The 27,960-nt window shown below is 36.0% G+C and overlaps 3 protein-coding genes and 2 pseudogenes across 6 annotated transcripts; all 5 read right to left on the reverse strand.

The window, feature by feature from the left end:
* Window positions 1–3,210: 3,210 nt before the first annotated feature.
* Window positions 3,211–4,953, reverse strand: LOC103335313 (B3 domain-containing protein Os01g0234100-like; annotated as a pseudogene). Its single transcript, XR_016128132.1, has 3 exons — window positions 4,879–4,953; window positions 4,271–4,361; window positions 3,211–4,158 (listed from the first exon to the last, which is right to left on the reverse strand). The product of XR_016128132.1 is annotated as a B3 domain-containing protein Os01g0234100-like (transcript).
* Window positions 4,954–7,854: 2,901 nt separating this feature from the next.
* On the reverse strand, window positions 7,855–10,683 carry LOC103335315 (B3 domain-containing protein Os01g0234100-like). Its single transcript, XM_016794954.2, has 7 exons — window positions 10,568–10,683; window positions 10,415–10,480; window positions 9,997–10,028; window positions 9,719–9,893; window positions 9,417–9,623; window positions 8,898–8,988; window positions 7,855–8,775 (listed from the first exon to the last, which is right to left on the reverse strand). The coding sequence occupies exons 1-7, from the start codon at window positions 10,634–10,636 to the stop codon at window positions 8,159–8,161; spliced, it is 1,257 nt and encodes a 418-aa protein (XP_016650440.2). The 5' UTR covers window positions 10,637–10,683; the 3' UTR covers window positions 7,855–8,158.
* A 1,339-nt stretch (window positions 10,684–12,022) lies between these two features.
* On the reverse strand, window positions 12,023–15,313 carry LOC103335316 (B3 domain-containing protein Os01g0234100-like; annotated as a pseudogene). The gene is made up of 7 exons (XR_016127891.1): window positions 14,816–15,313; window positions 14,656–14,742; window positions 14,105–14,136; window positions 13,858–14,014; window positions 13,555–13,761; window positions 13,248–13,338; window positions 12,023–12,984 (listed from the first exon to the last, which is right to left on the reverse strand). The product of XR_016127891.1 is annotated as a B3 domain-containing protein Os01g0234100-like (transcript).
* A 106-nt stretch (window positions 15,314–15,419) lies between these two features.
* LOC103335294 (peptide methionine sulfoxide reductase (Protein of unknown function DUF829, transmembrane 53)) lies at window positions 15,420–18,929 on the reverse strand. Its single transcript, XM_008238305.3, has 7 exons — window positions 18,558–18,929; window positions 18,276–18,333; window positions 17,908–17,988; window positions 17,715–17,750; window positions 17,352–17,591; window positions 17,128–17,269; window positions 15,420–16,423 (listed from the first exon to the last, which is right to left on the reverse strand). The coding sequence occupies exons 1-7, from the start codon at window positions 18,761–18,763 to the stop codon at window positions 15,930–15,932; spliced, it is 1,257 nt and encodes a 418-aa protein (XP_008236527.2). The 5' UTR covers window positions 18,764–18,929; the 3' UTR covers window positions 15,420–15,929.
* Window positions 18,930–25,681: 6,752 nt separating this feature from the next.
* On the reverse strand, window positions 25,682–27,360 carry LOC103335296 (cyclin-dependent kinase inhibitor 7-like). 2 transcript variants are annotated; one of them, XM_008238308.3, is made up of 4 exons: window positions 26,886–27,360; window positions 26,550–26,605; window positions 26,242–26,415; window positions 25,682–26,073 (listed from the first exon to the last, which is right to left on the reverse strand). In XM_008238308.3, exons 1-4 carry the CDS (start codon window positions 27,186–27,188, stop codon window positions 26,004–26,006), a joined length of 603 nt encoding a protein of 200 aa, XP_008236530.1. In that variant the 5' UTR covers window positions 27,189–27,360; the 3' UTR covers window positions 25,682–26,003. The 2 variants fall into 2 exon arrangements, with proteins under 2 accessions (XP_008236530.1, XP_008236529.1); XM_008238307.3 differs by having other exon boundaries at window positions 26,242–26,418; window positions 26,886–27,359.
* Between the last annotated feature and the right edge of the window lie 600 nt (window positions 27,361–27,960).

Consider the following 27,960-nt stretch of genomic DNA (forward strand, 5'->3'; position numbering starts at 1 on the left):
TAATAGTTTTAATTCTTAATATTTGAATTAACCAAAGACATTTTCTGGTATTTTGAATGTTTTACTATTCTCTGCATTTTGCTTTATATATATATAGATAAATTTACGTCATGATGTATGGATGTGAAAATAATTTCTTTAAATATTTTTACAACTTTGTAATATATAATACCTTGTTAAGAGTACAATACATGCTTAATTCACAAAAAAAAAAAAAAAAAAAAAAAGAGAGAGTAAGAGAGGCATGATTAAGGAAAGAAGACCAAATAATTTTGCAGAGCAAATGTGCGCAATGAGTTGAGACAGAAACTTCTAACACAAAGAAATTAATGTGTGGGTAGCACTACACATCAATCCCTTGATCACGCATTTCAAACATGTTACATAGCATTTTATAATCAAATGTGTCTTAGAAGAAGAACATACAAATATAGCTCAATTTTAGTTTTTATTTTTTATTTTTTTGCACTAAAGTATAGAGAAAAATGAGGTGAGAATGAAAGTGAGGATGAGATTGAGAAAAAGAACGAGAGGGGAGGATATTTCTCAAAGTTGGCAACACACTCTTTTGTTGTCAATTGATGTCAATATCAAATTAGCAAGTAATTGACATTATGCTTCAAGAATCAAAGAATATTATGACTCAATATTGAACCACAATGCATCATACAAAAGTATAAAATACCAAAAAAGAAAGGGGATTACCTTCCAGTTTCTAGGATATCGAACTGGACTCAAAAGGTGGAGAAGAAGAGGAGATTCCTAAAAAGTTGAAAGTAAAGTAAGAAACTGTAAGAGCATCTTCATTGTAAGGGTGTAAAGGGAGATGTGAAAGACATTTATACCAAAGTTGTCGGAAGTTGCTCTAATGGTGGGATGTAAATGAGTGCAAATATAGCATTTGGCCAGAAAATATAAATTTTTTGAGACATTTACATTTGATTTTACATCTCCATTTGCTGGGCCCCATATGCTGAAAAAAGAGAAGAGATAATGCAAAAGTGGTAGGCTCTAAACATATAAAAGGTGAGATAGCTACCGAAATACCAGAAATATCATTTTGCTTTAGCTTGATATAAAATCATTTCCTTTCATGTCCTTTTTACATCTCCAATTTACATCTATCACATTGGAGAAAAAAAAATGATATTTACATCTCCCATAAGTGTAAAGGAGATGTAAATGTGGCTTTACACCTCCAATTTACATCTCTTGCAATGGAGGTACTCTAAGGAATTGCATGATGGGTAGATTTTTTTTTAGCTAATTTTATATTTGTTTTATTGCTTTTTTCAATCTACAATACTATCCTTGTGAAATCTGAATGTAAATTTCAAATCAACTAATTTTTATTTTTAGTTGTGTTTTTTTTTTTTTTTTTTTTTTTTTGGTGAAGCATGTGACCCCAGCTGCTTTTGCCTTTTGACATCATCGTTAATTTGGTAGTTTACTGATATTTCTTTTCCCTTTTCTTTTTTTTTTATTTTTTTATTTTTTAGGCTAGAGGTTTTTTCCTCAACTAATCTAGTGATATTTTTCTTCACCAATACTTAGTGTGGTGATATATATATATATATATATATATATATTTCCAATTATCTCATCACCTTTTTGAGCATGTTTCGTGTACTGATATTTCTGTTTCTAATGTTAGAATAAATAAATAATTTTTTTTTTAAAAAAATTAACTATTCCAATTATAATTGATATTTGTATCCCATGATTTATGTGTGTGTATATATATATATACACACACAGAGAGTTTCTGTTGAGGGATGTAGGGCCTACTCCTCACTGTATTTCACTAATCTAAATTGTTTATTTTGTAGACATTCAAAGATCATCTCTACAAAAAATCACTTGAATACGATATCATTTGATCACTTAATTAAATTATTGAAATTTTAGTATTTTCTTGAAGTACTGTGTTTCATTGATTTTGTAGGACAAATTAAGGTTTCCGATTTGTCTAATTTTTTGCAAAGATGATTTATGAATGAAAACCTAAAAAATAGATGGTTTGGATCATTGAAAAAGAATCTTAGCGTACCTTAAAGGGCATCCCTCAAATAAAATTATTTAAGAGATCCCTCAATATTTTTTTTTATTTTTATCTTCTCTGAAAAAACCATAGCCGCACTTTGGTCCCCTTTCTCCTTGCCGACAACCAACCGCAAGGAAGCTAAGGAGGGAGGTGGCCACTATCCCTCCTCCTCTCTGCCCATCTTCCCTTTCCTCTCCTCATCTCCCCTTCTTTTTCTCCCATCTTTGTCTGTTCATTTTGTTTGATTATTTTTACAATGTTTTAGGTGGCTGGTGTTGTCTTTGTCTAAACGGCGGTGATAGTAGTGATGTTGGATTATGTCTCTCCTCGGGAGAGTTGTGAGACTTGGTGGCTAATGTTTCGTCTCTGTTTCAACAACGGCGGCATCAGCGACATTAGTGGTAGTTGTTGGGATGTGGTGCTCTTCTCTACTCTATGCCGACCAAAGAACTATGCTTGTCATATGAGGTTTTCTTTGTCCGATTCTAAATTGAAGTTGAGTGCTTCTCAGGGGTCCTTTTACTGTTGTTTATGTGTTCCTCATTCGTGTTCTCTCCTGATTTTTGCTATGGTATGCCTTGTAGTTTGTGTGGGTGTCAAAGGACTATGATTTTGCTCATATAAGGCTTCTTTTGATAGTTGGGATATTATGCAGTTCTCTAGGGTCTACTGTGTTGGTTTATAGTTGCGATTCTCGTCGGAGGTCTATGTGTTAGTTTTCGTTTTTGATTTGTTCTATTATTGCAATGGTCCAAAATGACATGAATCAGACTCTCTTATTAGTCCATGACATGTGTGATACTCTTTCCTCCCCTGGGGTTTGTCCCATGAGATTGTCCTAGGAAAGTTTTAACGAGACAACTGTATCATGTTGTTCTTTGTATGTCTTTAATTCTATGAATGAATTCTCCTTCTCAAAAAGAGATCCCTCAATAAAAGAGAACTATATATATATATATATTCATAATTAAAAGTAGATAAATGTAATATGATAACTAAACAACCATTTACCACAATCACCATTATTATCATATTGTAACTTCCAATAACTTCCACACACACCATAGCATATAGTTACCTCTAGTTATGATTTCATACTTGGAGTTTCATGGCAAACATTCATAAAACTTGGAACTTTGAATTTATTCTTACGTCTGAAAATGGTCTTCGGCACAAATTATGAGCAAATCTCATTATTCAAGTGTTTTGGACAGGTCTTTTCGTTTTTTTGTAAGCAGGACATGGCTAGATATTGAAACTTATGATAGAGGAAAATGCAACCCCAAGGCCAGATCAATCAGTCATTTGTGCGTTAGATAATTATAGAGAGAACCAGAAATATCTACAATATTCCTCCCTACAATGGACATAATTCTATACAAAAGATGGTCAACTGTGTGCCTTGACCTCCAAACTACCAAAAAGCTGAATGATCATGAGATAGGCCTCTTCTTCCTCATGTAGCTTGGTCAACAAAAGTTCAAGCTTCTCTGAACTCGTATTTCAATCTCAGAGTCAAGCCTACTTATGGCCTCTTTCACTTCCAAAACCTTTGCCTCTAAGCTCTTCAAGTCTAGCCTCCATAAATCCTTTTGATTTTGAAGCAAGAATTGCAAGCTGGTCCAGCCGAGCACGCAGGAACCCGACATTCATGCCTAAACCCTCAAAGGCGATCAAAGTCTTATTCCAAGTGGAAAAGTAACCTTCTGAGGTTGTAATCTTGCAGGCCTTGATGGCATCTGCAATGTTGATTGTCTCAGAAATTACTCCAACTATTAGTTTGCAGTTCAGACCCTCAAGAAGATGTTCATGAAGGAATGAGTTTTGACTGCAGCAAAGCTCGTAATACTTGTTCAGAACGTATTTCGAAAACTCGGAATTTATGTTTAAACCATTGACCAAGACGTTGAAGTTATCCATACAGTACATTTCTTTGAATGGGACAACAGACTCTGAAAGTCCAAGTCCATCCAGAACTTCAAAACCAAGATCTTCACTATCATTTTCAGACTGGTCTGATAGCGGACGAGATGTTGTATTAAAGGCTATTGCATGGTCCTCTGGAATAGGTTCCAAATTCCCACTTTCTTCCCTTTCACATGAAATAATGTGTCCTGCATGATATAATTATAAATTACAGAAATGATACAGGGAGATCAAAGAAAGCAAGAGTTATAACTGTCAAACCATTAAGCAAAATAACTTGGTGAATTTTAAACAACATACCAGTATCCATCTGCTTAATGCAAGCATCTAACCTCATGAGGCCAACAGCGCAATCCGCTTCATCTAAACCATTTGATCTAATAATATAAACCTAAACAAGTAGGCAGAAAAAGAAGTAAGTGGTTCATCTGCATATTCAGAAGTAGCATCTAAAAGCAGTAAATGTCTATAATCTATGCTCCACAGCACCTATGCAAGATCTCCATTCAAGAGGCATTAGGAAATCTTCACTACGGAGAATCAATCTTATCCTTTATCTTTAATCTCCATTCAATGGAAAACCCTCCTAAAGTCAAGAAAAATATTGACAAGCTGAAAAAATCTACGATGAACCAAATTATTCCTACATTTTTCTTCAAATCGCAGGATAAAAATTATCGACATCATAACCATCACAATGGCCTGCCTAGCATCTTCTATTTATGCATTACATTGAGAACATATTTGATTCACAGGATTTGGTGTGCAGAGCGATGACCAAGTTTTTTTTAAGCATTGAAGAATTCATCAATGTTTCAATGGCACTTAAACAATTTCTTGGCACTTGCAATCAAATCGAGAATCCACACAAACATATTTATCTACCAGGATGACTACATTCACAATACAGTAGTGGAACCACCCTCCATCCACCACTCAGCCCTACCTTCTCCGCAAGAATTTGGTTTCAATTTCAAGATCATTGTATTGGCAAATGAACAAAGGATGTGCGCACGGTGAGGTTTTGCAGTAACATGTGATGGGAATCAGGCTTGCTTCAATCTGATTTAAAGATGTATTAACACAATTGGAATCCACACAAACATATCAAGAAAGAAGGTATCATTTACCTTGGAGCTATAGCTTTGACAATGAAGGAAAAGTGCTTACAAACTAGGCATCCCGGAAACCATCACAGTATCTCCCTCACCAGTAGACTTGCTAAACAGCTTTTCCTTGTTCTTTGAGTCTTCCCTTATTGCTTGAAAACCCTCAGTCCATATCAAGCAAAACCACTACCAGCCCTCAGAGGAGGACCTGGTTTTCATTGTTTGATTCAAATTGGTGAAAATATGGAAAGATGTAAATACGCAAATTTTGTAAGACTCCCCAATACAAGCTTGGTTTCAAAGGGGCTTTTTTCAGTAATGTTTCCCATTTCCACTTCCCCCCCAAAAAAAAAATTACGAACAAAAAGAACAAAAATCGTTTAATTTCTATTTTATGTTGGGTTTGGCTCCATTATTTCAATTTTTTTAAAACTTTCCTTGTGTTAGTAAATTGGTCTAGTTCTTGATTTCCACCTCATTTACTAACATTAACAAATCAAAAGCTACGTAGGCTTCACGTTATAATCCGTAATCTAATACACAAAAAATCAAGAATTAGATTGCTAAGGAATAGTTGACCCCATACTTATTCCTCGTCTCCCCAACTTCTCCCATTTCAAAGAAATAAACATGGCCTACTCAATCTTTTCTAATGAAACTGCTACAAGTAGGTCATGTAACAATAGTATTAACAGGAATGTAGGAGTTATTACAGAGAAAGGAGGGAAGTATTCCATTAACAATAGAGCAAGGGTTTAATTCAAGATGCATGTTTTTGAAGTAGGATATGAATTGATTAAGCATCTACTTGTCTCTTCTTGCTATTATTTTGTTGAGTGTACGTATACTTTCTTGTACTTTTTTTTTATAGTGTAATGAATAAAAATATATATAGTTAATTGTTTTCACCCTTGTGCCAGAGGCTTTTCTATTTTGCTGTCATTATTATTATAAAGGCCAAATTGCAGCAACGGTTTTTGGACTATACCTAACTTTACTTTTTGTCCTCATTGTTTTGTTGTTACCGTGGTACTTTAATTATGCATTCAGTTTCAAAAAAGCATTATTTCATCATCTCTGTCAACTTTTCTATTAAAAATGATGATATGGCAATGACAAGTCCTACTTTAACATGGGCAAAAATGTCTTTTCACACAAATTATAAAATTAAATTAAATCTATCTATCTCTCTCTCTCCAGCCCCAATTTCTTCCCCAACGATTTCTCACCCAAATTTCTTCTCCCCCCACCGAACTCTGAACCCAGAAGCAAGAGAGAGAAAGAGAGAGAGAGCGAGAGAGAGAGAGAATGATTAACCCCCCCACACAAACCCATAGCTACAGTTCTGCCAATACATAAACACATAGCTATAGGAAGTGACCAACTTCTCTTAGCATATCAATACACCTGACCAAGAAGCTAGCAAATCCAAAGTAAACAAGAAAGTGGAGGGTTGCGGGAGAGAGAAATTCTTTTGATGGTTTTCCGTTCTTAGGACTTTTATTTGTTCAATGATAAGGCTTTTGCAATTTGTTCAATGGCAGACTATTAATTTGGGAAGAATGTCATTATGAACCATCATTTCAGCCTCCTTCAAAGATTGAACCAATTTCTCTTCACAAATCCAGAAGCAAAAGAAAAGATGCCTCCGCTTCTCTGATCAGATCTGGGGTGGAGGAATGGGGGCTGGGGTTCCGGGTTCATGGGTGCTGGGCTTGCGAGCTAGGGTAGAGGGTTCTGGGGTTGGGGAAAAGAAGAATACAAATTTATAAATAAACCCAATCCTAGACATGTATTTATAAAAAAACCCAAGTACTATTTAAACATAGAAACACACCTAAAATCAACCCCAAAGTTAATTTTTTTGGTGTGTTTATAAATGGGTTTTGAGTGTGTGTAATGATGGGTTTTGGGTGTGTTTATAAAGTGTTTTGGGTGTTAGGGTTTTTTATAATTTCAACCTCCATTTTGGGTGTTTTAGTGAAACTCCCAAAGAAGAAATCATCGGAGAAGTGGGAGAGCGTAGAGGAGAGAGAGAGAGAGAGAGAGAAATATTATGAATTTCCCAATTTGCCCTTAATTTTAACAGAAAATTTAACTAAATTGACGGAAAGACCAATGATGCAACATAAAATCTAATTAAAGTACCACGATAACAACAAAACAACGTGAAGGACATGAAAAGTAAAGTTTGGGTATAGCCAGGGTCCTTTACTACAATTTGGCCTATTATAAATATTGGGTAAAGTGACATTGTTATGCCGAAAATATGCAGCGCACATTTTACTCTCTTTTTTTAAGCGAAAAAAATAGTCTTTAAAAACTGTTGAGTACATGTCCCACGAGAGTAGCGCTGTTGGTTGCCAAAGATTCATGACGCTTGGAAGTTTGAATTTATTAGCTCCTGTCTGAAGTTTATTTGTGAAAATATACTTTATACGGTCACGTAGGTAACACGTATCAGGTATAATATTAATGAACACACACGTGATATAATATAAGTGAATTAATGAGACCATGTGTTTCACCGGAAACTTGGTAGGTTTTTCATTCTTTATAACCAATATGGCTAGATATTGAAATTTATGGCCAGATCAATCAATTATTTGTGCGTTAGATAGTAATAGCTAAATCAAGAATCACGCACTTGGAAGAATGATTCCTTAAACTCAAGTAGCATGTAATAGTTCCTTAAATAAGGAAAAAAGAAGACAGCATTATTGGATCTGACATAAACTTGTGCTTTTGTGTTTTTGCGTAAGAGAGGATATTGGCAATTGGTTCAATAAAAAATCTTCCATTGATAGCTGGAAATTGCAAAAGAGAGAACCACAAGGAACAACATTCCTCCCTATTTGGTAGGTAGCTTGTGATACCTCCAATAATGGACATAATTCTATACTGAAGTTACCCAAAATCTCTGCAGTAAGACAACTGCAGGGCTCAAGTACATCATCTCCTATACAACAAAAGCACAATTATCATGAGACACGAGCTTTGGCACAGTTCTGGTTCTGAACTAGAACGCTTGAGCTATAACTTACACCAAAAAAGAACCAGAGACATTGAAGTTTTCTCATCACCAAGGGGCTTTAGCCACTTCTTGGAATGTAAGTTCGAGAATTGAAGTCATATTTATGGTCTCTTTTACTTCCAAAGGATTTGCATCCAAGCTCCTCATCTCTTCTTCTGGATGGTCCTTTTCAAGTCTAGCCTCCTTCAATCTTTTTGATTCTGAAGCAAGACTTGCAAGCCGGTCCAGCCGGGCACGCAGGAACCCGGCATTCATGCCTAAATCCTCAAAAGCTTTCAAAGTCTTACTCCAAGTGGAAAAATCACCTTCGGTGGTAGTAATCTTGCAGGCCCTGATGGCATCTGCAATGTTGACTGTCTCAGAAATCACTCCAGCTATCAATTTGCAGTTCAGACCCTCAAGAAGATGTTCATGAAGGAATGCTTTTTGACTGCAACAAAGCTCATAATACTTGGTCAGAATGTAATTCGAAAACTCAGAATTTATGACTAAACCATTGACGACAACAGTGAAGTTCACCATGCATTTCACTTCTTTGAAAGTGACATCAGACTCTGCAAGTCTAAGTCCATCCATAAATTCAAAACCAAGATCTTCACTATCATTTTCAGACTGATCTGATACCGGACCAGACTTTTCGGTTTCATATGGAATAATCTGTCCTGCATGATTTAAATTATAGAATGACGTCACAGGGGGATCAGAAAAGGTAAGAGTTATGATTGCCAAGAAATTTAGCACAAATAACTTGGTGAATTTTGAAACTACTTTTGAAACTACTTACCAGCATCAATCTGTTTAGTGCAAGCATCTAACCTCATAAGGCCATGAACGCAGTCCACTTCATCTAAACCGTTTGATCTAACAATATACACCTAAGAAAGTAGGCAGCAAAAGAATTGAGTGGTTCATATGCTTTCAGAAGTACCATCTCAAACAGTAAAATGCCTATTTTCTATGCTTGATAGCCAAGCATTAGGAATTGTTCACTAAGGACAATCAATCTTATCATTTTTTCTCTTAAAATACCCTACCTAAAGTTGAAGAAATATGACAAACTCAAAAAATCTACAATCACCAAATTACCCTTTTCGTCAAATCACAGGATAAACATGTTCATCATCGTCACTATCATAATTGCGTCCCTAGAATCTATCTTCTATATATACTTCACATTCAGAACAACTTTGATTTACAAGATTCGGTTTGCAAACTCATCAAGTTTACTGACACTTGCAAGCCAACAATTTCAAGATATTAACAAAGGATCCACACAAAAATTTCAAGTGGTTCAATCAGTTACCTTAATTTTAAAAGGCGCCACTACATGGAAAATCACAATATCTCCCTGCAGTAGCTTGTGAGCAATTGAAAACCCTCTCCATCCACCACTCAGTCCACCCTTCTCCACAAGATATTTCGTTTCGAATTCCTTCCCATCTTCATCTTCCAAAATAATCATTGTATCTTGTTTTGGCAAATGCTGACAGCTAAATTTCTTCGGAATATTCTGCCAAATCAAAGATAGCGCATATTAATATATCATCCTAATAGTCCATGCCTTTAGATAAATGCACAGATTGTGAAGAGAGTGAGTAGGTTTACAAGGCAGAATCCTCCAGTGACATGTGATGGCATCATAACTTTGAGCAGGACAGGGAACCTAGGATCTAGGCTTGCTTCAACCTCCTTTGCTCTTGCCATAACAGAAGACTGAGCTTCGGAACTATCATATAAGCTTTCTACCTTCACTCTTGTAATAACTCTCTTTCGTTTATGACTATTGGTAAAAAGATTAAGGGTCCAGTGTTAGTTTAAAACTAAAACAAATAAGTTTTATGAGTGAAAGCAGATTAGAAAGTAAATTAAATATACACACTGACCTTTGAGACATAATGGGATTAACATCGACTACCTGCATTCAAGAAGTTGCAAGATTTTTTGGTTATTCAGTATCTGAATCTCAATCTATTGATAAGAAACGGAAAATTCAAAAACCTTTTTTCTTTTTCTTTATTTTGTTTTTCATTTAATCGTCAAAACTTCAGACCATGAATATAATTGAAAACTTGTCTTCTGCAGGGAATCTGCAGATGCTTAAAAAAGGCTCATGCTTACGAAATTTTCCAAAACTGTTTGTTCGAAAACGCTTCCTACTAAAAACCCATTTCAGAAAGCTTGTAACTTGAAAAGATTAATATTATTCGATAAATTTTAGACCGATGGTAATCATCAAACCATGTCGGCGTCTCCTTCAAAATCGGAAATAACAAAAACCCAATACAAAATAGTGCTTCTCACATTGCTTAAAGCCATCAGTTCGAGGCATGAAGATTTTTGCCCAAACAGCTTTTCCATTTTCATGCTCTGCAAATGATTAGTAAACAGACAGTTACATACTCGGATTACAAGCAAACCCATAAATCATATCTAAGAGAGGAAGAGAGAGTGGACCTCGGATGGTGGGTAAGAGAAGTTCCGGTTCTGATCTTGAAGAACAGCCATTGGCTCCCTCGTTGCCATTGGTTATGGTCCTATGGAGGTCAAGAGCGAGCCAATAGGCTTAAATATGGATGTATGAGAAAGGGGAGGATGAAAAGACCGTTGGATTTCAAATCTTTTTATTTCTAAAATGGAGCCAATTTTCAAAAATACGAGGGGCAGTTTGGATATTGACCCTGCGGCTACAAAGTACTCGTTTCCCCCCAGAAAAATATTTACTTTATTTACCAAAAAAGTTACCATTATTGATTGGAAATCAACTTAAAATGGCTCACCGGTTACAACTAGAATTGGGAAAACCTATGAAAAAGGACTTTTGTTGTAGCACTCTTCTCAAATAGATCTATTATATGGATGTCATTTCGATATGTTTTTGTCAATATTATTCCATTATATCGATAATATAAATAGCCTAATATAGTTTCGATATGACATAAATAAAGTATCGATATTCTGTTGAAATTATCGATTTTTAACACTAATAATCCTATTTGAGAAGTTTTCACATTAGAACTTATTCTGGTAATATTTATCTTCTTGATGTTACAAGAGTAATCCAATGTGGTGTGGATCCCAATTTCAAAAGTTAAAGCAGTACTCATCTTCATGAAAAACATTGACATCAAGCTCTAGGGTGGCCAGTAACCGAAAACCAGCCCATACAAAAGTTGTGTTACATTTTAGAGGCAACAGATGCAACCAAGTGAGTTGCAAGAATCCCTTTTTTTCCTGCCTTCATAAAATTGGCATTTATTACCTTTAATCATCGTGTGACATTACCGTTTCACTCAACCTGATTATATTTATTTTGTATAATTATGACGCGTGTTCAGCAAAGTGATTTCGTTAGAACATGCGTACTACTAGATGCACCAACTATCACTCCAACTATTAACTGATGCAATGTGATAGTATCCAAGAGTATTTATGACAAATTTATTTTCTTTGAAAGTGTTGGCCAAAAATTAATGTTTACCCAAGAGTTCAGTCCTCAACCCACGAATGCCCATGCTGTATATCTCTATTTCGTTTCCTTGAGGGAAATAACTTCCGTGTCGCGGGTGCAATGCAACTTTATCTTATGCTCAGATAAGGGTGCATTGAAATGATATCATACTTGAGTACATGGCAAACATTCATGAAACTTGGAACTTCGAATGTTGCTCACATCTGAATATTGTCTTCAGCAGCAGTTCATGAATCATTCAAGACTGTGTAGTGTAAATCTTGTATTTAACATATGGGTCTCAGAAGAAGAACTTGACCATATGGTATCCACAAGCAATATAACTAAAGTGGCATGTGATTGCTAGAGGATGAGGGTAAAGATCCTTTGTTTAAGCTTGCACTTAAGTTAAAAGGGGAAGAAAAAATAAGAAACATTTACACCAAGAAGATTCTTTGGGAAAAGAAAAATTAGCAAAGGATTTGATTATAATGCTAGGCATATGTATTACAACCAACTTATGTGGAATCCCTAGATCTACTTCTTCAAGAACAAAAAAAACATCTTAGCATTAGCAAGGTAAAGTGTTCTTCCAAACCCTAAGGGTCTTGTGTGTGTGTGTGTGTGTGTGTGTTTGTATTTTCTTTTTCGATTCTGCAGGTCATGTCCTAAAACTATATGCCAGTTGTAGCTAAAGTATACTTCTACTCACCATGGAGCATCAACCTCTTCCTGGAAGATAAACTCAAGCCTTTCGTAAATTTCTTTTAAAGCCTCTATCTTGGCATCAAAACTTACCATCATCTCGTTCAATTCCAAAAGCTTTGAGTCAAGAGCTCTCATCTCCCCCCTGCACAAATTTGCTCAACTTTATCTTCTATCCTCTTTAATTCCACAGCCTCTTCTGATCTGAAGGAAGCACTCAGAAGCCGCTTCAGTCGAGCATGTAAGAATCCAACATCCATACCCAACAGCTCAAAGGCATTTAAAGTCTTCTCCCACATTTCGTAATCAGCATGAGAGGCGGACAGCTTGCGAGCTCTAATGGCATTAGCAATGTTAGTAGTTTCAGTTATTATTTCAGCAGCCAACTTACTGTTAATACTTTTGAGGAGATGATCATGCAGAAATGAACCTCGTGAGCAGCATAGATCGTAATAGTTAGTCCTGAGCTGTTTGGAAAGCCAAGAATCTATAGTCACACCGTTCACAAGAATGGTGAAATTCTCAATACTTCTAACATCTTCGAAATCAGCTGCTGGTACTGGATATCTAATGCCTCCTGGAAATTTGGAAACAAATTCCTCATTGTCTTTCTCAGTTTGATTATCTATAAGCTCAGGCTTAGTATCTAACATCAGAGTTGTCTTTCGAATGATGCCTTGGCAAACATCACTTGAAAGAGGCTTTGGATGGTTTTCCTCTGCATAATTTTTCACCAAGTTAACATATCAAGTCTACATGCCGTGATCTCATAATTTCTGAGAGAGAGAGAGAGAGAGAGAGAGAGAGAGACAGAGACAGAGAGACAGAGAGAGAGACAGAGACACAGAGACACAGAGACACAGAGACACAAGAGAGACAGAGAGAGAGAGACAGAGAGAGACTGACAGTGACAGAGAGAGAGACACAGAGACAGAGAGAGACGGAGACAGAGGGAGAGACAGACAGACAGACAGAGTATACCAAGCACTTCATGTTTGGCGCAGGCATTCAATTTCAAGAGGCTAAAAGCTGCATCTACTTCAGCTAGATTATGTCTTCCCATTATGTACACCTGTAACATTGTGTAGAGATCAACATTATCAAGAAATTAGAACCCCATGGGGATAGAAATCAAGAAATTAGACCCTAAACCCACATGCAAGGGCAGATGGATAAGCCTCATCCTAGCAAGAAATGCAAATTAAGTGGACAAATGGGTATTAAGAACCAAGCTGCTCTTGTAAAATTTGCACACAAAAAATGTGCCCAGGAAACAACAGTGGAATACCTTAAACTTCAAAGGCCTGACCAAACGTAAAACTAAGAGATCACCAACTCGTAACTTGTGTGCAGTACAAAACTTTTTCCATCCAGCACTTAGTATCCTCTTTCCAGCAAGAAAAATAATTCTATATTTTTCCCCACTTTCGACTTCCAGGGTTAATGTTGTATCATGCAATGGTAAATGCAAATGGCAGAATTGCTTCGGCAATGTCTGTCAAATAGAAAAATTAAGAGCATAATTAGTTATGTATTTGTCCATGGCTCCAAGTCCAGTCCTTCTAAACTTGGCACAAAAGTTAAGACTTACCAGACAATTCCAAGAGGAAACATTTGAATGTATCATAGACTTAACAACGATGGGGTATTCAGCTCCAAGAATTGCCTGGATCTCCTCAACTTGGGTGCTGGCAGAAGACTTTTCATGTTCGTTAAACTTATCAAACATGGTTCTCTTTCGTTTACAGCTAGTCGGTCAATAAACAATCAACGTTAGATACTTAAAGCAATTAATTGTTGAAGCTAATTAACAAAACATTTTAAAAAACTATACCTACCCTCCATGCTTCCGAGGATCCCCAGGAACTTTCTGTTAAAAAACCATAAGAATTTTCCCTTCAATCCTTTATTGAATTATTGAAGAAAATATTACCATCAACATTATCATCCATATAACTGCGTATATGAGCCATGACATGCAGCATAATACACAGTAGCATAGATAAATGTACAAGGGCTGTATAAAAAATGTGACTACAAGGTATCAATTTGCAAATAACAATTCATTGGGTCAGTTTATCAAACATGTACAAGACAATAAATGGGCCTGTTCTTGGCGGGTATATTTTTGGTTTCCCATATGATTGTTAAGGCACCCAACAGAAAAGCAGACCAAGTTCAAAGAGAATGCAATACCATCTTAACATGCCAAACAGAGCAAAATGGAAAATATCTTTAAAAATGCAAAAACAGAAAAGAAAAAGCAGAGCACATGGGTTCTCTGAGCTCAATATCATACTGAATATCAGAAAAATCATCTTAATCAGTGAGAAAGATGCAACCATAAACTTTTGGTGTGCAAATAAATGACAATGAAAATGGTTCTCACTCGCTTGGTCATATGGGTCGGACTTAAAGGACTTCTCCGAGTGTTGAGCACATTTTTCTTGGTCTTCCATGGCTCCCTCTGCTTTACCTGCGATTGAACAACTACCGTTGAGCAAATAAATTCACAATCTAGAGAGAGAGAGAGAGTTATATATGTATACCGAAGGGGAAGAATGATGGGTTCTTCGGCGGCTGCGGAGAGATAACTGGGAAACACTCAAATAGTCTTCTTCTTCTTCTTCTTCTTCTTCTTCTTCATTTTCTTGTGGAACATACTCAGGGTCAGAGAGTTCTTCTTCCTTGACATTCATGGTGAGCATGAAGTTTTGACTGTGTTTCCACTCGTGGGTCATCGCCATTGGAATTTGACAGACACTCAGCCTCAGCTCTCTGTCACCTCACTGGTCACTGCCTTTCTTTTTCTCTTATGTCAATAGGCATTCACTAGTGTTAGTGATATCTTGTTAAAGAAGGAACCTTGCCTAATTGCTGGTTTTCAGACTCATAATTTCGTATTAATAATATGACAATACGGCACACCATTCTGGAAATGGTAAAAGTAGGTAACTTCTCAACGCTGCACTGCATGACCATTTTTTGTGTGTGTGTGTGTGTGTGTGTGTGTATATATATATAGATGGTTGAAAATTGTTGGGTATAGTTCAATTAATATTTCAGATTCATATAATTTATGCATTTCTTTCCAATTTTATTTATGACAAATTATGAAATTCGAGCTCCCTTAAAAATGAGCCATTGTTCATGTTTTATAATATAAAATTTACATACATCTATATTTATTGAGAAGAACTTAGCAATTGTTTTTCCTCCTATATTTACAACGATTAAATCTTACAGTCAGGATCGTTCAAGCAACGCATCTAGTAGTGTTAATTGAACGAAAGATTGCGTCCGCGCTACAAAGGACCTACAGTACATACAGACTATTAGCTTATGCAAACCAACTTTGCAACCCACTCCTGGTGATATGTATCATCATCTACCATCAAGATCAGTGATCTATACATTCCGATGGTTCGTCAGATGGACAAAATCTGTCTTAAACATATATACGTGGTTATATACATGCGATTATCCATCGTTCGTTCTGTGCACTTCATGCCAGAGGACCAACTAGTTGGAATGAGCATGCAAATAATGTACGCCGGATACCCCAGAAGGTGTCTGAAAAGGCAGACCTCACCTCCAACTCTTGGGTTGCTACCGCTAATTCTTCGAGACAGATCTCCTTCAAAGGCAAACCTGTAAGAAAAGTCATAATCTCGAGCGACGAATGCTTTTGAGACCATGAGGTGGTGAATTCCTACGAGCAGAGGCAAATGGCTGCCCATTCAAAGACCCACAAAATTTGATATCCCAACCCTCGACGTTCTTAGGGACACAAACATCAAACAGGACTTGGCCGAGTACACTATGTGCACTAATGCTTGGGGGCTTGGGCAGAGAGATTGATCTTTCTTTCTGTTCATCTTGCAATGACCCAGAGTCCCTAACATTATGATTCTCTGCTGAACTTGGCAAGAAGAAGTGGTCGCTTGGTTCCACTGCAACTCTTCTGAGGCTCTGGTTAGAATTTACAGCTACTGTCCGGAGATCACATATTAGTTCAGATATCTCATCGTGCATGCCTTCCATGCTAGCATTTTGACCTTCAAGTTCTTGAGTTCTTTGAGAAAAAACCATAGCTGCCTTCTCAAGGAAATGAGTAACAGACGACCTGTATTGTATTGGATAATGCTTATAATGACCTGAAATGAAAATAAAGTTATGATATTTTAGTTCTTATGTGCAATAAGCATGGAAGTAAACCAAGAGTTGACAATGAGAAAAATACTATGCACTGTTCATATATCCTATTAGTGTTTCCTAAGTTTTTTTTTTTCTTGCAATATCTTGGAAGACAAAACCCTCCAATAACCTCTTTTTATTGACAACTCTAAAGTTATACATTATCCATTTCTGGGAACTATTTCTGCAATTTTGCAAACTCATTTTGCAGTATAATAATCTTGGCATAAAATATGCAAGCTCATGTGTTTAACGGTACAAGACCCATTGAATAACAGCCTCCAAGTAAGAGAATGCAAGTCCCCAAAATCTACTTCTCCTATTTTTTACACTTTCTGTTTGTCCAAGATAAGATGGTGCCCACAAGGTTTCACAAAAAGTTAAGAAGATATTTACAATAATTGCTATTCAAGAGTGTTGCCTCAACACGGCATAATTTCACTCAAAAAAGAACATAGATATTTCATTAAATATCACGAAGTATTATAAAAAGTACGTTAAAGAACCAGTGCTAAGCTATGTTTAGAGTTTAACACATCACTGATGAGCAATATAACTTCTAAAGGTAGTGGGCAAAAAAGAAATTGAAAATCCACACAGGATACTAATAACAGAGAAAGAAAAAAGCTAAAAAATAAAAAATAAAAAGAGTTTTGAAACAAACCTAGGTGAGGGGAGCCATTCAATTTCACAAGATTGACATCTCCTCCAAGTTCTTGTAAACGTTGAGTAAAATTGTAGATAATATGATAAGGAGCCAGATCATCTTTATCAGAGCATAAAACGAGAAATGGAGCACCCAAATTCTACATGAAAAAGTAATTATTGCATTAATTAATAGAAACAAACAACAAACAACAAGTGGGTAAAGGCTAAATAAGAACTTACAACAGAGGAAAACAAAGCCTGCCAATACTCAGCGCACTGGGATTCAAACCTAGTAAGATACAAAGCATCCAGACCAGAAGCAATGCCTTTAGCTAGCCAAGAAACCAGTTTTGATGATCCAGGCATCTTTAGAATGGCTGGGTGTAGTCCATATTGAGTGCCCAGATCACTCGTAAAATCAACTGGACCAGAATCATAGATGTGTCCGGTAATACACTTTCTGACCAATCGATATTCGGCCTTCACAAAAGTTAAAGAAACTAATAAGAATCAGTGTCTAGAATGAATCTGTTGGATCAAATGGGCATTAACAAAAAAAATATAGTCCAGAAGTTTTAACTGAAATACAAAAGAAATGCATACCGGATAGAGCTGACCTTCACAAATTCCCTCAATAATCTGCATTTACATGTGCTAAAGTCATTACACAGTACCACCATTGTAACGAAATCAGTAAAGACCAGTTAAGACTTGCAAATAATAAATAAAAAAATTCCTGAAATAAGTTTATCAGTATCAAATACAAAATTGGTTATCTATCATTTATGAAAGTTACCTGAAAAACCTTGTACATACACGCTTTTGTACCAGCAGAAAGAGCCACAAACACTACAGGGCATGGCTTAATCCTTAGCTCCTGCAAACCCAAAATACATAAATGAATAAGTACTCAACAGATTACAATTGAGCAATATTAAAAGCTATACCGATGCCTAATTTATCCCAGATTAAAAACAGATGAAAGATTCGCATGGAACGGGATCCCACACCATACTGAAGTTGGGTTTTTCATTTTTTGCGTAGGTGTAAAACACATACACAACTACTCAAACAGTCATTAGCCAGGCATCGCACAATAGCTCCATACTACGCATCAAATCAGAAGAAACATTTAAAAATTGGCAAACTAGTACGGAAACAGACCTCAACAAGCTCATTGAGAATAACAAAGGCGGACGACATGGCCTTTTCGGGATCGAATCTGCACATGATTTCATTATAACGGGAACAAATTAGCTCGAAATGAAGCAAAATGAAATAAAGATCCAATCTTAAAGTCCTTCCATGAATCCCAAACCAAAATTTCTACCAATTACAAACGAAAGTTCCAATACACAAAGAATCCCAGGACGTAGGACAAGGACAAATAAAAAACTTATGCATGCTGTGTTTGACTGGTGAGAACATGTGAGAAAAGCCACTTACGCATGGAGAAAATGGGAATGGCAAACGAGGGAATTCCAACCGAGAGACGAATACAGATCCACGTAATTCTGCAAGTGTCTCTCGTGAATCGAAACCCAAGCGAAGATGACAGCGATTCCGTTTGAATCAGAGACCTCTTCCTTTCGTCCCCAGAAGATACCGCCGCCACCACCACCACCACTGCCACTACCTCCCCCACCCCACATAACTTAGCTTCTCCGCTACTCGGGGAATTTGGAATTTTGGGAATTTGGGGGAATAATTTTTTGGAATTCTAGGGTTTTGTGGATTTGTTAGATTGCGAAATAGTGGTTGGAGAGGTGTTGGCTTGCTAGAGCCACTCGTGTTCTTGTGTGAAATCTCAAACTCTGAGAAGAGAAAACGATAGGGGCTGCTGATCATGACGCTCATGGACCATGAACCGGGGGGGTGGGGCCGCCGCCACGTCAGACCGTTCGCACCACGCGCATTTTAGGATAAGCCCAGCCACTTTGGAAACCTGCTGGCAAATACGAATCAGGACAGAAACTTTCATGCAATCGGAATAATATTTTTGTTATTTTTGACCAATAACGTAATAACAGTAATTATTATGCGTGTCATTATATTATTGAACAGATATAGCAAAATAGTCATATCTTCGTTACAAGTTTTTTTAGTGGATTAGGTCAGTTAATCACGACAATAAGAGCATCTACAATCATGTTCCTTAATTTTTAGTTGACGTTGAGCAAAAAAGACACAAAAACTATTTTAGGAGCTCTCTATAAAATTTGAATTCTAATCATACTTCATACTTTAGAGAGTCATAAATGCAACATTAAATTATAGGGAGCCAATAGAAGTCATTTCTATCTCCTCATATGTAGAAGCTCCTAGAGGTCTCTCTATTTTAGGAGTTAGGAGCATGGTTGGAGATCTATTTTTCAATTCCTCTCTAAATTTTTTCTAAAAAGGTAGTTTATGGAGTCCATTATGGATGCTCTAAGAGCATCTACAATCATGCTCTTTATTTTTTAGTTAAAATTTAGCTAAAAGCACACAAAAATTATTTTAGGAGCTCTCTATAAAATTTGAACTCCAATCATACTCCCTAATTTAAGGAGTCATAAATACTATAGTTATTTTTTTAATTCAATATGATCGGTTCATCTCTATAATATATATATATATATATATAATACTTAGCATTAATTAAAAGTTTAAAGTATGTATAAAACAAAGTAACATTAAATTATAAGGAGCTACTAAGAGTCATTTCTCTCTCATCAGATTTAGGAGCTCATAGAGATCTCCCTATTTTAGAAGGTGGATAGAGAGTACAGTTGTAGTTGTATTTTTCCAATTCTTGCCTATAATTTGTCTGAGAATGTGATTTAAGGAACCCATTTTAGATGCTCTACAATCACTATTGGGCCTAAGGCCTTTACATATCCATGCCAACAAAATAGGTACTTGCATGAGTTAAACTAAAGAGTTTTTCAATTTAAACTCCACACTTTTCTTTGTTCACCCCAATACTTAAATCATTAAGTTCTTAAGTTTTATTATTGTGTAAAAAAAATAAAAAAATGTCATTTAACTTAATACTTAACCCTAATACATCTATACACACACCCCACTACTCTTCATATTAAGTTTTAGAAAAATACAAACTCTTCTACACCCTATTGTCAGATTACTCTTTTCTTTCAATTCAAGAACCCTACTACTCTTACTTTCTCTTCACAAAACCTCCCAGTTCATTCTCAATGCTACTACACATTTGACAACAATATTTTTATCTCTTTAAGTAATGTGAGTTTGAGATGAACTTAGAGTGGTGAGGGACAAGATAGCAGGGTGTAGGGTGTGAGGTTGATGAGTTTTTTTTTTTAAATTTGTTTTCTTTTTTCTGTTGGGTGTGTATTTAGGGGTAGTTTGGGAAGATAGTGAGGTTTTCTTAGAAAATTGTGAAAATTTGAATTAGAAGTTGGGATGAACTTAGAATGTGAGGTGAACAAGAGAAGTACGGGGTTTAAATAGAAAAACTCTTAAACTAAATAACCACTAATTCTATTATGAAACTTTTGGAAACTTTTCTTTTATTGTGTTTGGCTTGCAACAATTTTTTTTTTTTTTGGGTGCTATTGTTTGCATTATTCCTTAACAACACTTTGATATGTGGGTTTGACGCATGTACTAGGGAAAACTATGTGAAGTTATTCAACCTGAGCACTTTATATTTGATCCAGAAGAAGAAAAAAAAAAGGGCAATTTAAAGAGACATGTTAGTTATACGTATAGTTTTAAGATCTTTACCAAAAAGAAAAACTACGCTTTAACCCAAGATACGAAAAAAGAAAAAGTAATAGTAACAAGAAAAGTTCTCCACTTAGTTCTTCTCGAAATATGTCATCAATATGGTTGAAAGGTTGAATTTAGTGAATAATTATAGTGTAGTACGGTAGTATAGGTATATGGTATAACTTGTCCATATGTTATAAAATAAGTGGATATTTATTAATATTATTCCCAAAAAATAGGAAATATCAACCATTATGTCCACCCATGTTATAATACATATACAAACTATATCACATTATCGTACTAGTATGATTTCTCGTACTTAGGAGGTGAGCGCGTCAATGACATTGCATAATATATAATTGTTCATATAATGGGACAACTAACGTGATCAAACAAGTTGTGGTGATTAATTTAACATAATAAAAAATATACCATTTACTTGAGTGATCTAACAATTTGTTCTTTTAAATTGGATTGCCATCACTTTAATATGATATGTTTCTTATTATAGTGTCCCATGTTAAGTGCTTCAACATTGTTTGTGGTGTGTACACAAATTTTCTTATAAAATGTTTTAATGCTTCTCACATGTATATCAGATATAGACAATTGATGTGACTTAGAAATCAAATTGTCAATAAAGCCAAAAAGATATGATATCCTAACGAGGTCTAACTTAGTGAAAAATAGTCTTAATTTGCAAATCAGAGGTCTTAGGTTCGAATCCTCACAACATTATAGTTGTATGTATATGCGAGAAATCCTCCTCCTTTGTAATTTAGACTATTGCTTATACTAAAAAAAAATATAATAACTTTTACGAATGCAAACATAAAATTACACCAAACAATAACAGAAAAGAAAGATGGAAGTTATTTTTTCCTACGTCTAAAGTATACTTTTCTTTTTACCAAAATCCTACGTGATGAGTCCACATACACTACAAAGTCTTCCATCGTCTCTTTTCTCTCAACTTCTTTCCTATGTTCTCTTCTCAATTTCTAGCAATATTCTCTCTTTCAACTTATTTGTTCAAGAAAAAGTTATACCGTTTTCAAACAGTTTTAATTGCTTTATGATGATGTCCACTTTATGTAGCTAGTGTCAATTATTTAATTAAGCTATGCTATTAGAGAACATTCTTGTTCACCAGCCACCCTTATTTGGTGGTGTGCATTACCATCACGTTAATTGTTGCTGATTAAGTTTAATTTTTGAGATTCGAATAGCAGATAAATTATATCACACTCATTCAACATCGATTAATGTGATGATAATACTCACCGCCAATTAACGTGGTGAGCGAAAATGTCCTTAAAAAAAAAGTTCGGATAATTCCTGCCAAAAAGAAGAATATTAACGTTAAGTTGACCATTCTTTGTTTAGTAATTCATACTTTTGATTCCACTTTTGTTATCTTTTTAGGAGCAGAGGGCCAAAAGATCATCGGCTCAGAGAATCAAACACAATTAACCAAGAAACGTAGCCCAAAGAAAAAGCTCCCCTCATCCACAAAGGAGCTAGAAAATCTAGAAATCAAGCCCAACCCAAATTGGGGTTTTTGTGGCACCCTATAGGGCACCTAATTTTGTATTTTGTTTTAATTTTCTTAAGCTTTGGACACCTTGGTAACGTTTTAAGTTTAAATAACCAGCTTTAATTTGGTGGCCTAAAAAGCAGTTGGGTCGCGACCAAATTAAACATTTCTGCAAACCTGACGTATCTGTGTTTATGTAATTAGCTAGCTCATCAAGAACGGGAGAGAAAGAAAACCTAACGACCTTGAATGGTCTCATTCTGATAACATAAATGGAAACCTAACAGATCATGGAGAGACATAACTACTTGGAAAAGAAGACAGAGACTTCACCATTTTCATTTTGCATGAAAGACGAGGAAGCTACAAGAAAATTATATGAACCTTTTATAGAATTCAGATACTCTGTCATCCACCTTTTCTTCTAACTTTGATCGTACAAAAAATTAATCGATCGATTGCAAGGATAGCAATTTTACTTGGCCAATCATAAAAAACTAGCTAGTGGTAGTAACACAAGGTTATCCGCATACAGACTTCACAACGAGTTTTCAATCACCAATAAAATTACAAGTAGTGTACAAATTAAAAACATGAGTAATTTTTCATTCTATTATAACACGTGAACTGATGACATCGCATATTAATATTCTAATCTATGATAATTTATCTACACTCAAAAGGACGAGTTCTCCAATCCGCCTTTTAACCCACAAATTGAAATGAATTAGTAGTTAAATTGATTGAGGACCACCCACACATGCATAATGATAATGAATGGCATAGAGAACACTAATATTAAAATGTTAGAAAGGATGTGGTTGCCACTTTTTCAGAATTTCAGAACTTGTTAAAGAAAAGGAAAAAGAAAAAAGTAATGTCTAAGGAGAGGTGGTGTGTGGGGGCTTGAATTTTACCCAAAACTAACACTGAAATCTTCAAATGTGAACGCTTAAAAGAGGTAAAAGAAAGAAACACCAAAATCGAAACCAGCGTCCCTCATTAATAAGCAAGCAACATTCTTTTACCCCCCCACATCCCAACCTCTCTCTCTCTCTCTCTCTCTCTCTCTCTCTCTGACTTTGCATTAAAATTAATGTGCATCAGATCCGAAGCCAACCAACCAATGCATCGACCCTCACTCCACAATTGCATGTGAGGCCCTCTTCTACTCTACTTCCCATTTCACCTTCTGAAAAACATGTAATTCCCTCACTAGCCACATCTTGAGGAGCAAACGATACTACACTGTACACACTTTTTTTTTTTTGGAGAGATTTACTATTATACTAAATATAGGAACCCAAATTATAAAAAAAAAAATCCTATATAAAATGAATTTTAGAAACACATTCAAAGCTCATTTACAACATAACAAAAAAGTTTTTAACTTCTTTTAAATTACAAAATTGTCATTGATTTCTTAAAACAAACTCAACCTCAAAATCTCATAATAAAAAAAAAACTCAAAACACTCAATAGGGCATCAAAGTAATTTAATAATCAAAATTAAATTCAATAGGGTCACCTATCATATTTTGTGTTTTTTTTTGTTTGTTTATAGAAATTAAATGATGTAATATTTATTTATAGTTTTAGTGCTAAGAATGAGTATATATGACTAAATATATCTTCTTCTTTTTTCCCCAAGTCTTTCATCTAGAGTTAGTTATTTGTGAATTATGTGATCTCACAATCTCATAAGTCTCAAATTATGTGAGAATATTGTCAAAAAAATCTTATACAAGCGATATTGAAAGATGAGAGAATCAAACCTAAAACCTTGTTCGCAGGAGCAAATATTCTTAACCTACAAGCCATTTACTACTTAAGAAATTATTTAAAGCATATTCTTTGTACTACATTATTTAAAGCATATTCAATTTTCAATTTTTTTGTTGTTGGGAAAAGTAAGTTTTAGCATTATTGTTTGTTCAACATCTTTCTGGGTACTTCTTAGGAGAGGAGAAGCTAGACGGGTGGGATCCTGAAGCAACCAAGTAACAAACCCCACATGGGATTGAGAGTGGATTGATTGCCTTTTGACACGTGTTTAATCATGTCAAAATGCATGTAACCTGCTGCTTTTGTTTCCGACAATGCCCTCTGCCACCCTTTTCTTATCTCCTCCCTTCCTCTGCCCCTGTGCCAGAGTGACTCGGTCTGCGACTGATTCTACCTCATTGCGAATATTTCCTGTCCAGCTTTTCAAAAGGAGCCAGCCGTCTCTTACTTTCCTCAAAAACCGTTTTAAACACCTCTCCTGTCCTGTGTTCTTTTCTTTATTGATCAAATTGTTAACTTTTCTTCTTTTATTTGGTAGTATTTTTGAAATTGCTAAAAATGTGTTTAATTTCATTTGGTAGAACAATTTAAAAGTACTTACGGGTTATTCTTTTTTTGTCTTTTTTTACGGGTTATTCAAGCACGTTGTTAAAGTGTTGTCAAAGGACAATAATGCACCCTCAATAATTTCATTTATACACACTAGCTGAGAGTGCTCAAATCGCTATCCTTTCATTCGATTCAATTTGATAAAATGAGTAGCAAATAGAGTAGTACTAGCTCATCTTTGAACTCTGTTAATGGAGAAACCAAACCTAGAATTTAGATTCAATATCTAAAAACCTAGAGTGGTTTAAGACATTGAATCATTTTTTTTCTCTTTTAAAATTAGACATAGTATATCTTGAAAGATTCCAAATCTTTAATCATTCTACTCGGGCTTAAAAAATTGCAACAAATTACTTTGTTAATTGAAAATTCACATAAGCCTGCCTTCTAAAGTGAGAAGCCAAATTTGCATTACAATATTTGGGTACTTTCTACTTTCCCAGTGGCGCCTAGCTAGCTAAGCTAGCTACTTGGTTGGTCCCCACTCCAAGCAACACAACGAATCATTACCATTACATGAAAAAGCATATTCGGAAAGGAAAAAGGCCCAAACGCAAAGATGAAAAAAAAACAAAGGATAAGAAAAAGGCAGGCAGAGTAAACCAGTAAAAGCCAGCAATTAAAAAAAGCAAAGCTGATCAGAAAAAAAAGAGAGAAGAAAGATGGAGAGATTCACACACACCGCCACAAAACCCAAAACAGACCCAAACAAAAAACCCTTTCTCTTTTTCTTTTTTTTTTCTTTTTCTTTTTTCCAAGCACAAAACCAAAACTGTTATTCAATGTGTCTTTGCATTTGTCCAAAGAGGAAAACCCCAAAACCCAAAACTAAAAACCCAAAAAGAACAAAATAAATAAATTACTAATGTGTCAATTGTAGAGAGAAAGAGAGGGGCTCTCCAAATGTGGAAATTGTTGCAAAATATATTTGAATTAAAAAGCTGGGGATTTGCAGAAGAATTAGAAGCTTCCATTTGGTGTGCACAATGACAACACCATGGAGACGTAGAAAGAAAAGAGAAGCAGCTGTACAAATAAAAACCCAAATTAAATTCAAACCCTCCTCCGTGCATATATGCTAGAACCCAGACCTCTATAGCTCCAAAACGAAAGCATAAAATTAGAAGTTGCATGCAACTTTCTGTCCTACCTAGTGTCAGTTTATTCTTTCCCTCTCTCTCTTCTGCTCTCTCTCTCTCTCGCGTAGCTAACTGAATGCTGCTTGCTTATGGCTTCAAACGAACCCACTGGTAACGGCCCTCCAAAGGCACATCCTTGACGATGTCATAGTTGTACCTGAGCCAAATGGAGAAGAAAAAGGAAAGTTGTTGGTTAGTTGTTAGGGTTCCGATTCCCAGCTGCTAAAATGCGCCTTGGGTAGAGTACACGAAACGGTACAAGCTTATGCTGCGCACTATTAGAAAAAATTAAAAGAAATAAAACAAGAGAGGAAAAAGTACTCACTTCTCTGCAAAGCGCTTTTGCTCGTACTTCTCGGCCATGGCGAAGAACTCTTCGATCTCATCACTCGGAGGAGCTTCGCTCACCGGGAGTTGTCCCCGTCGGAGATACACCGCCGGCGCCTGCGATTCCATTTCGTCGGAGCCTAAGCACAGCTCGCTGGACGGCGTCGTTTCTCTGCTGAAGAACGAAACCAAAAAAATTGTTAAAATAGAGTTCTGAGAAAACAGAAATTAACCTGAGGCAGAAGAAAAACGTTTCCTTTTTGGAGGAATTGAAGAGGAAAATTATTAAGGAATGTGAAGTGAAACCTGAATTTATTGTTGACCGAAGGAGAGTTGGGGTGGACGGTTTCGAAACTCTTGGCCTGCAATAGGTGAAAAGTGGCGTAAATGAATTTGAAATTTAAATTCGAATTAATTGAACCAAGCAATAAAATCGGAAGAGAAACGTAAAATTGAACGAAAAAAAGGAAAGCAAAGAGAGAGAAATTTGAAGCGTCTGTTTGTTTGCTGAGAAAATCCTAACGGAAACAAGAAAAATAAGCACTGTTTTCGTCCGCTAGTTTCTCTCTCCTTTTTTTGTTCCATCATTTCATAACAATGAAAAATCGGAAGCTCGGTACGAGCTAGGGAATGGAGATTCACCTCCAGATCTAGGAGCGGCGAGCTGTGGGAGACGACGACGTCGTTGAGCTCATTGCTGGAGCAGCAAGAGGAAGGAGGAGAGTGATCAGAGCAAAAGCTCGACCAAGAATCGGAGGAATTCAGGAGCTGAGGAGAACGAGAGGGGCGGAGATGAAGCATTGGTGGACTTGGCGGCAATGGCGCCTCTGAGTGTGAGAAGCGTTGCTTGTGCGGAGATGAAGAAGCTCGGAATTTTCTCCTCTTCGACACGCCTGTGGCTGAGTCGTCCATGGCCGCCATTCGCTTACAGTTACAGTCCCCCATCCCTCTCTCTCTCTCTTCTCTCTCTGTGTAAAGAAGGCTAGAGCAGTGCACGCACACACGCACAGAGTGTGTGCTTCTCTCTTTCTTTTTGCTATTTTTGGTTTTGATTTTGAAGGAGAGGAAGGGAGGAGAGAGAAAAGTGGGAGATCCAAGAGCGATGTTTAGGAAGTGATTTGTTGGACGGTTCAGATTTCGTTTTATAGCAACAGAAAAACGAAAACATCAATAAAATTTCGGGGTGGGGTTTGGCTTGATTTTACCGTTTTACCTTTTTACAGTGTCACTGTGTTTGTGGTCCTCACTTCTGGGGTGAATGGGTAAAAGGGTGACAGTAGAACGGCAACGGTGCCGTTACGAAGATCCCGGCGTGTTAAAGTCTAAAGTTAGAAACAAACTACATCCGCTTCTTCGTCTGTGGAGCTGAAGCGCAAGATTTTAATGTCGTTTTAAATGTCACTCTTCTGCCATTGAATAATTATTACCCAAATTTGTACACCCTCTGCTCTGTGTAATTCCTATCATCCCACCAATTTTTTTTTTTCCAGTTAATATCATAACAATTCACTTTAACTATTCATAAATTAAATAGTGGGAGTTCACCAGAAAAAATTAGAAGAATTTATGGTGAGAGCAACTCCTATAGTTATGTGACGCTATTTTCACTCTAAAATTTTGAAATGGTACATTTTCATAATATTCCACCTTTACAAAAACATGACGTCTAATTGGTCCTCTCTTTTTCTCTCTAAACTATTATTATTTTTTAGTAGAA

The sequence above is a fragment of the Prunus mume genome, linkage group LG6 (genome assembly GCF_029339155.1).
Source record: "Prunus mume cultivar Tortuosa linkage group LG6, ASM2933915v1, whole genome shotgun sequence".
NCBI classification, from domain to species: Eukaryota; Viridiplantae; Streptophyta; class Magnoliopsida; order Rosales; family Rosaceae; genus Prunus; species Prunus mume.